Genomic DNA, 12,841 nt, shown 5'->3' on the forward strand with positions numbered 1-12,841 from the left:
CTTTGCTGATTCAGACCATTTGCAAAATGGTCTTATCGTAGCAAATGGCAACAAGATCTTTAAAGGAAAAATCATTGAGGTATTTTTTCAAAACAAGCTAAAGATCAGTTGTTGGATGTTATGTATAAAACACAGACAACAATAACCATAGTCTCCAATGAAATCCCCGTCTTTATCTGCATGATACTGTGAAAAAAGGGTAACATGAATATACAAATTTAAGTAATGCTCTTCCACTTTTCCTGAAGCTTTGTAGCTTTTGGTTTCATTTTATCTTTCCAGTTAACTTCTGGACTTGTTGAAGTAACACAGCTCCCTAGTAGGTTAGGCCATAAATTTTATCTGTATACCAACTGAGATAGAAGCCTTTTATTAACAAGCATAGATGCTATTGTTGTCTCTTTCCTTGGATCTAAGGTAGATGTCCTTTTGTTGGGTTTTTTAATGAAGTACAGAAGTCCTCTTGCCATCATTTGCCAGACTTTTGTTTTGAGATGACAGGTAGAAAACAGATACTGCACTGGATCAGAGCCATCCACTCAGTATCTGAGAAGTTGAGTGTTTGTTCCCAGGCATCTCTTCCTGCCCACATGGAACAGCAGCCACAAAACCACTGGGAATCTCCTGGGTTTCCAGAGTGCAGGAAAGAGGTAGGAAGTGTACACAAAGGTGCACTTGTGGCATTCATACAGGGGAGCAGAACCTCTCAAACACAGATGGCATTGGTTGTGATCACTTGGGGGAATCTGGGAGATTGCTTCTAGTATGTTTAAAGAAGATGGATAGGATAGGATAGGATAGGATAGGATAGGATAGGATAGGATAGGATAGGATAGGATAGGATAGGATAGGATAGGATAGGATAGGATAGGATAGGATAGGATAGGATAGGATAGGATAGGATAGGATAGGAAAGGCAAGGAAGGGAAGGGAAGGGAAGGGAAGGGAAGGGAAGGGAAGGGAAGGGAAGGGAAGGGAAGGGAAGGGAAGGGAAGGGAAGGGAAGGGAAGGGAAGGGAAGGGAAGGGAAGGGAAGGGAAGGGAAGGGAAGGGAAGGGAAGGGAAGGGAAGGGAAGGGAAGGGAAGGGAAGGGAAGGGAAGGGAAGGGAAGGGAAGGGAAGGGAAGGGAAGGGAAGGGAAGGGAAGGGAAGGGAAGGAGACCTCCAAATTTTTAACTGCTATTTCTCACTGAAAGAATTACAAATTGTTTTGCTTTTGTGTATGTGTGAGAATGCAAATACTTTTCAATACTCTCTTTTAAGGGTGATCAATTCTAGGAATAAAAGGAAAAAATGCATTTTTCTCATTCTAAACATCTGAGCTTGGCTTTGACAGATGTGTTGCCTGTTTTAAAAAAATGAACACAGAATGGTCTTCTGATCTGAATATAAAGGAGAGAGATTAAAGATCCGTGAATTAGGCCCTATCTCCCTGTCATTTCAGAAATGTAACATCCAATAGTACAGGGCAGCACAGCTTCTTCATATTTGACCTCATTTCTTCATTTTGACCTCACAAGTGGAGTCCCCTCTAAAGAAAAAGTCCCCCAAATTAGCCTGAAAGCCATTTTAGAAAACTTTTTTCTGTAATAGTTAAGTCAGAAATCTTGTCCTGTATTAGGACATTTGGGTCACAGTGTGTGCATAGCATTATCAAAGCCAGAAACCTGCTAGTCAAAAATACAATATTGTTATTAACATTAATAGGAACTGTTGAGGTAAAACTCTCCTTAAATCTTTGAAAATTTGGTGTTAATGTTTTCCCTTCACCCGTGCCTCCTCTCTTTAGTACTAGACAGAAGAGGAAAATCTAGTCTGCTCAGCTGATCATGGGAAAGCAAATTTTTGCCTAAAAGCTTCTGAAATACATTCAGTATTAGCATCAGGTCAAAGTTCCTGAGATAGTTGCCAAAATCATGAGACTGTCTTTTCATCAGCCTTCTTGTTTCTGAACTTAAAATGACAGTTTTGCTAAAACTTGGGACAAAGGGACGTGTTCAGTCCTCTGATTGCATCAGTCATGTGATTCCATGACAGAATAAAACCCAAAGTAATTCAGTTTTTATCTAAGAGAAAATAGCAGGCCTCCAAGGGTTTTGCTTCATTTTGCTTAACTTTCTTTAAAGTGCAAAATGGTAAAAGGAACTTAAGTCCAGAATTACACAGTTGTCTTGTATTGTCTGTCCTTGGTTCGTGTTGGTTTGGAGTGCTAAAGTAGGAGGGGTAAAATCAGTAATACAAGCTTCATTTCAATAATTTGTGATTATGGTGATGATAATGTCTGTAAACAGACTTCTTTGAGCTAAAAGGCTGAAAGCTGATAAGGATCCAAAACATACCAATGAATTGCATCATGCTAAACAGCCCTTGTTACTGGATATTTGTTTCCTGAAAATGGGATTCTTTCTCAAGAGTTGAAGGCTCAGGAATCACTTATTACTTTCAAAGTCTTGGCTCTGCTGGACCATTAATCCAGACTGCCCTGGTGCATGAAATTTATTCAGGAATCTTACAAGAACAGCCATTATGTAAATACCTCGATTCCAGTTGAGTCAAATGAATTTTGAGACTCTTTTGGTTTTTTTCTTCCAGATGTATTTCGAATTTTCCTCTTCCTGTGCCCAGGAGCTGCAGAGAGATGATTATGAGAGAAAAAGGGAAAGCATTTTCCTCTTTTTATAATATTCCCATTGTGTCTGAGTTCAGGTAGATTTTGTTCATCTGAAACTAGCAATAAAAATTGTCTCTGAAAATAAATGCATGAGAAAGATAGGATGTCAGCAGTACTGAAATCTTACTTTGATTTTCAAAGCAGAGAGAAAAATTATGAACAAGTCAGTGGGAGTCTTTTGGCCACATCAGTTCCTGAAAGATGTGAAAGTTGCTGTTTATGTTTCCACTTTTGTTCTTCATTAGTTTCTAAGCTTATATATGGGTTTATATCCATGCCTGCTACAAATGAAATTTAAAATCTGAAGATATAAAGGATGGTTTTGGGGTGGAGTTTTATGTCTGCTATTTTTTTTAGAAGGCATTTTGTTTGCCTTTTGTGTTAAGGATCATTATACAAAGTTGTAATGGGAATTCAAACTTCAGTAACTAAAAATCCTTTAGTAAAAAAATAACTGAAATTATGGCTTTACAAAAAGACCAAGAAGAAACAATACTGGCTTTCTGGCATTTAGAACTTTACCCTGGCTCTACCCAGAGATTTAATAATTGGACAGAATTAATAGCTGAAATGAGGGTTTTACAAAAAGAGCAAGAAGAAACAATACTGGGTTTCTGGCAATTAGGACTTTACACTGGCTTTACCTAGAAGTTTAATAATTGTCAGAAAAACTAAACATATTCTAAAGTGCTGTGCTGAACAGACTCAAAAGGATCTGTTTGCTCTGAGGATTACAGCTGGCTTTGTGATGATGAAATAGGATGTGACTGGTACAATCACGCTGTGCATAAAAGTTGTACTGTACATAATAGCACCATGAATTTCTTTTGCAATGCAGGGAATAATTTTTTTGCCAATATTGAATAAGGACAGATAGGACAATTTTATGGAGCTCATTATACATGCCTCTCAAAGAACAAAAAGATTGAAATAGTGTTCAGCTGAGCTCTCCCAGCTCTTTTGTGTTTCCAAATCCCTGAATTGTCTTGTGCTTTTCCATCATCTTGTCCTTTGCAACTGTCTGCCATAAGGGAGGAGGGCAGGGAGAGGTGGATGGATGCAGGGAAAAGTCTAGAAAACTATCAGAGCTTAGAAATGAACTTCAACTGTTATTTTAAGAAAACTAAAATATTTTGTGATTAAGAAAATCCCAGTCCTTGAAGGTACGCAGATCCTAATTAAAAAAAAGACAGAAAGTAATTTTTGGGGGCAACATTAAAATTGTCTGTGAAAGAAACTGAAAAGTTGTATTCTACATATCTGACCTCCATCTTTTTCAAATAGAAAAAATCCTGAGAAGAGTCAAATTCTCTTATTCCCATTTATAGGCATAGAACTGAAGCAATACAACTGAGGCAGTCTTGCTAAGGCCAGAGGCATAGCAACATTTCAGCCTCTCATCCCTACTAGTAATCAACTGGCAGTAACTGCAAGCACTCCCAGTTTAATATTTTTTAAAATAGTTGTCAAACTTTTAAAAATAGCCATGAAGAACAAGAGAACTACTGCAGCCTCCTGCTCCTGTCCCTTCCCCTTCCCAAGGGCTCCCACAGTACAGAGACCTGCTGGTATTGGTATTATTTAATGGTGAGGCTGCATCAAACTGGTGTCCCACGGACAGCAGATAACTTTTCCTTCTCCTCTCCTACAGCCCCTCAACAATGACAGGCATGCATCCTCTGGGCATTTAGGATATGGGATTCTGCAACACTCGTACTCAAAACATGTGCTATTAACTTTACTGGGCTTTGAATAAGGTTATTCCTCTGCTGAGTTGTAGGGCCTATGGAACAGCAGTTTCTCAAAATCTGCAGTGCATTCAGTGTTTGGAACCTTGCACATACCTTCTGACTTCCAGCTATGTGGTTAATGATTGATGCATTAATGACACCACAGGAAGGAGGTAAAGGGAACTGAGTACAATGAGCATTGTGAGGACAGTGTGACACATGGTTTCAGACTCGCCCCACTAACTACCTCACGTTGTGGTACAGGAATGACCCACACAACTCAGAAGCCAGGAGAATGAGATAATATACCTTTTGAGGTTTCCTTTGGAATAAAGAAAACTATTCTGTGTCTTCTCATTAGATGAGATCAGTCAATCCACATTACCTTGTGGCACCACACTGTAAGAGCTGGCTCTTATCTTTTCTTAGAGACTGCAAGCCCAGAGGTTAATGCAAAACATAGGACTGATAGAAATCAAACCTCTTGAAGACACAAACCTTATCCTTAGTGGGCTGAATTTCATTCTTGTACACTTCAGTCATCAGTGAAGGTCATAAAGTCTTCCTATAGCTGACTGACTCACTGCCCAAGTGCAAGTAAGCTCAGTGAGGGAATTGAGGGAATTGTGGCCAAGAGCCAGACCTCACAGATGGAACATTTCTCACTCTTATGTTGATGCTTCCTACAGAATTGAACAAATCAGCCCCAAATCAGCTGATCTCATTTGAGAAATTAGTTCTTCTCTCTGGAAAAAGAAATGTAAATCTGTCACACAGCTGAGAAAACCAGTTTAGTCATATCATGCACCCACCTCCAGGAACATTTTGCCAGTCTGAGCAGTGAATGCCAGTGGAGTGCCCTGGCATCACCTCAACAGCTGGTTTGGTGTCTTCAGCCTGTGTGATGCAGCAGTCTCTAGGATCATCTTCAGCTGGTACCTACCTGTGCAAGCAGGACTAGAATGGAACCCAGTTTCTAACCCAGGATGGTGGGCAGCACTCAAACCTCACAACAGCAGACTGAGAATTTCTTCTGCTGTAGCACTAGGGTTCATCTTAGTTTCTGACAGTCAGAGTATGATAGCAAACTGTATGACAAAGCTCATAGTATGCTTTCTGTACAGTTTCCAGGGACATTTGTGACTTTCAATGTCCATATAAGCATTCAGCCCTATTCCTACCTCATATTCAGTCTTTGGCCTCTGCAACTTCCTGGGGTAGAGTCTGCGGATTAATTGCAGTGTGGAAAAGACTGCTTTGATCCATACATTTTCACTTTCTCATATTTTAATTAACATTCACTTGAAAATCACTTTGAGGGGAGACCATACAGCTATCTGGACTAATTGGATTAACCCTATATTTCTCATCAGTGTTACTTCTGTCTTATTCCATAGAGCTCATAACATGCATAAATATTTAAATGTATATGCTTTCATGAAAAATTGATCAAGAGCCAAAATTGCTATTTAATACTATATGAGAAATGCATAATTCCAGAAAACAGTATGCTTACTTTAAACAAAGATTTTTCATAAGAGATGTGGGTTGGTTTTTTTTCCTAGCAAAAATACAAGTGAAATTTTACATTGTCACGTCTTGAAAAGCAACATACAAATATGCTAAACTTCCCTGAACTAGTCAGGACTTGAAGCAATCAAAGTAACCTATTCCTATCATGTCCTTCCTAATGCTTATACAGAACCAACTTAGAGCTCTGTTTTCATATCACCCAAATACTATTTGGACAAGCATGTATATTTTTGCAGTCTATAATTTTTGGGATTGTTTGGCAGATTTGAATATTCTGCAGCCTCAGTGTTTCCTCAATAGAAAATAGATGACTTAAACAGAAGCATGTTCCAGGTCAAGAATATTTCTCATTGCTTTTCACTGATTCATATAAACTCAAGTGTATGCCTGTAATTTTTCTACTATTCCTGGTGATTTTCACTGTACTTTATTCAGTAATTTTTCCCTGACATTGGAAGTATTTAAATGTCCCAAGATTGATTTTTCTAGTCATATGGTGTTTTAGCAGAAATATATTATGTATGAAAGTTTGAGTAGGTCACTGCAGACAACTGCTGATACAGAGAAATATGAAACTACTTTAATTAATCACTAAGAATAATTGATTTTATACTCATGAGAATTTTATCTTAGTTTACAGGCATAATTCAAAGTTTAATGTAGACCTCATAAAAGGGTGGGTCTTTCCTCTTGCAGAAGATCATATGGCAGTGGGAGAGGCAAATGGGAGAGGAGTGAATGCATCTCAGATACCAGTTTGGCTTAGGGCAAAGTTCCTTTGGAGTGGCACTTGGCAGAATGCATTGTTGTAGTTGCATAATTCTGGCTAGGGCTGTACTGGCTTCCAGGTGATTCATGGACTACCTGAGACACTAAAGTTGCTGTGACACATGACTCAGAGAATTTTAGGAAGCCAAAATCTTCTGTGTGTATCAGGCACCTGAGCCAGCCAAAGGGCCTCACCTGATGCCCAGTGCAGCTGCAATTTCAAATATTGAACAGTGACAGGAAGGAAAATCTAATGTGTTTAGGGGGAGAAAAAGAAAGAAAATACAGGTATTTTCACAGGTTTTTGATATATTTGTTGTGGTCCTGCACCAAAGCTGTAGAAATAAATCTTCAACACTTTCAGCTTGCCTCCTGATAAATACATCCTTATTTTGGTTGTATAGCTGATGAGGGTGACAGGGTGAAACACTGTGGCACTGATGAACTGTGCAGGCAGCAGATTAGGGTGCTCAGATAGAGGGACCCACAGGTTGGCCATAGTGCAATATTTGCTTTAGTGCGTAAAACCCTCCCATTTTATAGCATTTTTGTTGAATTTTTAAAACCATATATAAATAACTGGAGCACGGGCAGATAAGAAAACTCTTCTCTGAGCTCTCTCACTTGTTTGGCTTAACTAAATGAGAGTGTTTATTTTTATTTTTGTTTTAGCACAAAATAGAACTCACTACCCAGTGGCCCTTAAGTATGTAAAATTCCTAGCATGTATAATTTGTTGATTTAGTTTTCATCTTTTTTCATAAAAGTGTTGTTAAGATGTATACTTTCACTTTTAATCTTCTTTATCTTTGATTATTTTTGTTCTGTATAATCAGTTTAGCTGGAGGTTTGAGAAAACATCTGTGGTGGTAGGACCAGAAGGAGTTTTGGGGGTAGCAACAATGCAAAGAAATGGAATTGTATGTTTGAAGCTCATTGCAGAAAGGATATTATTGATGATAAGGAAAATGTAAGGAGGTGGTTCTTCTCTGAATTTTTCTTAAGCAGCAGAACATGACCTGGCAAATTAAGATTTATTGTAATATCCTAAAAGTATTATTTCAGACTCTGTGTCACACATTGCCTTTCATGTTAGAGATTTTCTTTGTCCCTTTAACATGAAGATTTTTATTAAAAAGCCCCTATAGGATGTCAGTTGTGAATGATCTTTGGTGGGCTTCTGTGCTGAGTTTCCCTTTCTGGAACTCTGTCTTCCCAAGTTTTCCACTACAAGCAGAAAATCCTTCAGTTCAAGCTACTTTTTTTCCTTGGATCAGAGGAACCTAGAAACCGTCGCCACAGTTGCAATATCCAGGTGGGTAATTGCTCAGGAAAATGAGCCATCCAGGGGGTTTGCCTCTGGGCTCAACAAGTCGCTATTGCCAACAGAGGCAGCTGATTCCAAATCATAACCTCCTTGGGGAGGTGGTTGCAGTCCATGATAAACACTGCAGATGAGCAAAGGTAAAGGATTTGTGCTGTCTTACTGGGATGTTTCAGCCCTTTCTTTTCCAAAGCAAAAGGAGCAGCTAGAGGAACACAGTAAGACATAGCTTGTGTATCTATGTTAATGCTTTGTTTTATTTATTTAGATGGATTACTTTACAGAGGTTAATTTCACTTTTTTTTGCTGGTGGTATTAGTAATCATGGATTTAATTTTTGTAGTTATAACCTGTAAATGGCTTGTCAGGTTTCCATTGTACAAGTGATTCTCATAATAATGACATGTCATATGGTTTGTCTGAGTACAGGTATTATTGCATTTGTACTTCATCCATTAGCAGTTTCCTGTCCTAATCTCTTACCTTTGTGGACTATAGTGAAAACAGTATCTAGGCATGCCATCAGAATGGCACAATAATATTAAAATATTTAAATATTAATAACATTTTGAAAATTTTCTGATAGTAGCATTTCCTTTCTCTCTTCTATATTCTTTCTTTTTTCTTTTTTTTTCTCTTACTAAGTTTTCGTAACAAAAAATTGTTATACTTAAGAATTTGCAGAAAGGCAATTTTATACCTTCAGGTCAGACTTAAATTTCAGTCACCTCCAGGAGGCACATGCTAGAGCCAAGAATATAATGCCCCCAAGTGTTGCCTTCATCCCAGACCAGTCTGGTAACGTTTATTTTATTGAGGAGACCTGATGCCTGTGCTGAATAGACATGAATTAGCTGTGATCTTGTCAGAAGGAACTTGGGAAAAGACTTTAATCTTGCCCTGTTCCTGTCACTTGCTGTAAGCACCCAGAGTTCGCAACAGTGTAATGAATTGATACATCTCCAATCTAGTCCAGTGCCGCTTTATGCTTTTATGAATACAGTACCAAAAAAGGGATAATAGAGGGCACAGAGCACATTTGTGATGTTCTCCTCACTCTAAAGTAGGTGCTCTTGGGATTCCATCAAGCATTTATGTAAATTACCTTTCACTGATTGAGTTAGATATTCCATTCCTAAAGTGACAGATTCTGGATTGCTTGCTTTCCTTTTGACGGGAAGAGTCAAATGCACTCCTTTGTGCTGTCTGAAGTAGAAAAAGGTGACCTGTAATTCTCTTACTTAATTTTTTGCTATAATTGCCAAGGAGCTAAGATTCACACTGACAGCAGAAAAGGAGAAGCAGATCCCTTCAGTGAACAGCAAAGCAAGGTTCTTATAATCAATGTGAGATGCTTCTTCTTTAGATATTTTTGAGCTTTTTTGGGATGAAAAGTCAAAAAAAAAATAAAAGAAGAAAATCTTTATAACAAATCTTTATAGCTGCAGAAGATGCATCCTGAGATAAGGCATAAGGGCAAATTTCTAAGGAAGTTTTCTAAGAGGGTGCTGTAATCTCTGTGTGCAAGGCCAGGTGAGATTTTTAAGCAGGCTGATGCCAGACTGACAGAGAGCTGGGGTCTTCAGGCTTCCCCCAGGACCACAGAGGACAATGTAGCTGTTACAGACACACACACACTGCAGCCATGAATGAATACTTGTTAATTCAGACAGTGGACTGAATTGAGACCTGGTAGGCGGAAATGTGACTTTCCTGAAGACAATGGACTTCCACCACATTTTACTGTGCCTGGCTGTGATGATCCACAATCCCAGCATACTAAATCTGTGAGAATTTATTACCTTTTTATAGGCTGTTTAAGGTCTTCTATTTCTTCTGAAACTAGATATTTTTCTGGCTGTTTCATTTCTGTGTCTTTATAAGTGAGATTTTAACACACTATTTTGATAATATCTCTATAATGTCTTATGATACCTGGATCAAGTATGTTTAAATGAATGCATTTTGATTTTATGCCTGCTAATTTTTCTCAGTAACAACAGTTATTATTAACCCCATTACTCAGGGTCACTAGCTTGGACACTCTTTATGCCATCCTAATGTATCTCCAGGAGCCCTCATGACAGCCTTTCTATTTCAGGAGCAACTCCCTTTCTCATTTACTCAAGACCTCCAGTCCAGGCTGTCTCAGTGTAGTCACAGCATCAAGGCTCCAAACCAATTCTTGTCAGGTATTCCATGAGTCTGTCTGAGGTACAGAAGAAGAACAGCTCACATCTGTGAGACCTCCACATGTCCCCTCTCAAGACATCTCTCTATTTCAGTGATGAAGTTGGAGCAGTTTTGTAACCATTGAGGATGTCTCTCAAATTCAAGAAGAAGTAAAGAGAGGAAGACTTTGCATTTTGAAAATGCCAGGGTAGAAAGGGTATTTTAAGTGGAAGATTCTTGTAATACTTCCGACTGAATTAAAGCTCAGTTGTGTGGTAAGAGCAAATCTCATGAATCAAGACCTGACAATCCCAGTAAAACAATGAGAAAAAGGGAGGAAAAGAAAGAAAACCACTCAGTACTGACAGAAAAATCAAATCGATGGTGGAAAAGGAAAGCAAATATTTTATGGTTTTATGTTGCACTTATAAACACTGATAAAGAACAACAGTCAAAATGTGTGATGTTGCTTTTCTTTAAGATAAATATTTCCTTTCTTTCTGAACCATAACCATATTCCCAGTGTGATATCTGACCCGCAGATATTTAATTCTCTTTATGCAGCTCTGGTTAGAAGGAAGAATACCTTCTAGCTTCCCAGAGCAGGAAGCTGGCCCATGGCTCTAAATAGGAAATTTAAAATAAAAATCTTTTTTATCTTGAGTCAACTGGCTCAGGCCGAACTTGGTAACTTCCTTAGTCAGAAGTTGCCAGAAGCATTGGAATCCTGTGGCCATCTGACACAGCCATCTTTCCTCTCTTCTCCACTGCATATTGTCTGCAAAAAGGATATGAAAACAAAGAAGCAGACTCTAAAGTACCACAGGGAAGTACTGTCTATCAGGCATCATGTGAAGACCTGATATCTGGGTCTTCTTGGACACAGAAGATTTGAGCCTAAATTGTTTCTTGGGTAAAATTCTTCTGACTTCACAAAAAGGATCTGAACTTAAGGAAACTTCTAAATTTCACTAAAATTCTAACACAGGGAAAGAAAATGCATCAGTGCTATAGTTTGTCTCAAGTTTGTCTCATCCTGTGACATGGATGAGGAAGCTTTAGGAAATTCAAACATGGGGAATGTATCCAGAATGTTTCATTTCTGATCTCAGAAACTGCTAATCAAAATTAAAATGGTATGATTTCACTATGTGTGACTCATTCTTCACCTTCAAGGCGACATGCTAAGACAATATTCCAAAGGAATCTTCGTTGTGCAAACTCAACATCTCATTCTTTAAGGATGCATTGATGTTTAATGCTTAACTTTCATTTCTAAGGTAGTAATTGTGTTGTCTTTAACACTGTGACTTGTCCAAGGAATTAAGCCAAAACCATCTGGAACCCATTCTGAGTGTACTTGGGCAAAGGTGGTACTTTGCTAATGAATAGCATTTAAGGTACTGATATGTACCTTTAGACCTATTATATATTGTGATATACATAGATTACACAGATTATTGTTACAGGGAAAAAATCCAACAACAATTAGTGAAAAGCCTCAGAGATCAGTCATCTTGAGAATTAAATGTCTTGGACAAAGAGTTCCTTTGAACTGATTTTGTTTTCCAGACACTGCAAATGAATGTAAACAAGCTGAATATCACATTGCTTCGGATATTTCGCCAAGGAGTGGCAGCAGCACTAGGACTCTTACCTCAGCAAGTTCATATCAACAGACTCATTGTAAGTACCAAAAGTCTGTGTGTATTAAAGTGTACCTGTTTATTTAAATTCTCTTATATTAATTTTCCTGTCACTATGGAAGAGTGCAATTAAATGGAACAGAAAAATACTTATTATTCCATTTCTTCAACTGCACTGTAGAAAAATAGATCCCCATTACAAAATTATTTAAATTCTTCTTTGAAAATACACCATTCTCAGCTAAGCCAGATAAATCTCTTTTTTGTCCTGTTCATAAGCAGATTGCTTATCCCTTAGTTTTCATTCCAATGCGGTTCTTTTTCATGTTCACACCTTATCCATGTTTTGTTTCTCAAAGGTTGAATATTGCCCAAAGAATACATGTGATTCATCCTTTCAAAGGCATCTTCACAATTTATCCTCAGACTTTCCATTAGTAAATTAAATGTCATCTACAATATTAATATTCATGCTTTGTTATTCTGCTATAATAATCTGTCCTCAGAAATTATCTTGTAGACTGTGGTTTCCTACTGACTAAAGATGGTGATAAATTTGCTTCCAGCAAAAAGGACTTTTTTAAATCAACTGTCATTGTATGGTTTTTGGGTATGCATACTTAATAACACTGTTGTCTTTTTATGAAAATTTTACCATGAAGCAAGAAAATCCAACATCATCTATGTATTGCTAGACTTCACTTTGCAGAGGGAAGAAGAGGTTTTTATGCTACGTGCAGGTTGAATATTAGGGAAGAAAACTGACAGGTTCAGCATAAAAGTATTTTCTGCCTTGAAAGCTTGATAGGATTGTATACATCAAAAAGGATTATAAAACTCCTTCAAGAAATGTCTCTGTGAGAAAAGATCTCACAAGAAATACAGCAAGAAAGATCAATAGGAATGCACTGCCGCTCTTTCCCTGTTCTTCAGGAATCTCACTCATTCGTGACACGTGATGCTAAATTTCATTTGTCTCCTGCATTGACCAGAATGAAA

General features: G+C 38.0%; 1 protein-coding gene across 3 annotated transcripts in view; it reads left to right on the top strand.

The window, feature by feature from the left end:
* The window catches only part of PTPRR (protein tyrosine phosphatase receptor type R), a 139,624-nt gene that overhangs the window by 58,491 nt on the left and 68,292 nt on the right, over positions 1 to 12,841 (top strand). For all 3 annotated transcript variants that reach the window (XM_058022920.1, XM_058022921.1, XM_058022922.1), the window contains exon 3: positions 11,769 to 11,882. In XM_058022920.1, coding sequence (XP_057878903.1) covers positions 11,769 to 11,882 — 114 coding nt within the window. The remainder of the gene's footprint in view (positions 1 to 11,768; positions 11,883 to 12,841) is intronic.

The sequence above is a fragment of the Melospiza georgiana genome, chromosome 4, assembly GCF_028018845.1.
Source record: "Melospiza georgiana isolate bMelGeo1 chromosome 4, bMelGeo1.pri, whole genome shotgun sequence".
Lineage (NCBI taxonomy): Eukaryota > Metazoa > Chordata > Aves > Passeriformes > Passerellidae > Melospiza > Melospiza georgiana.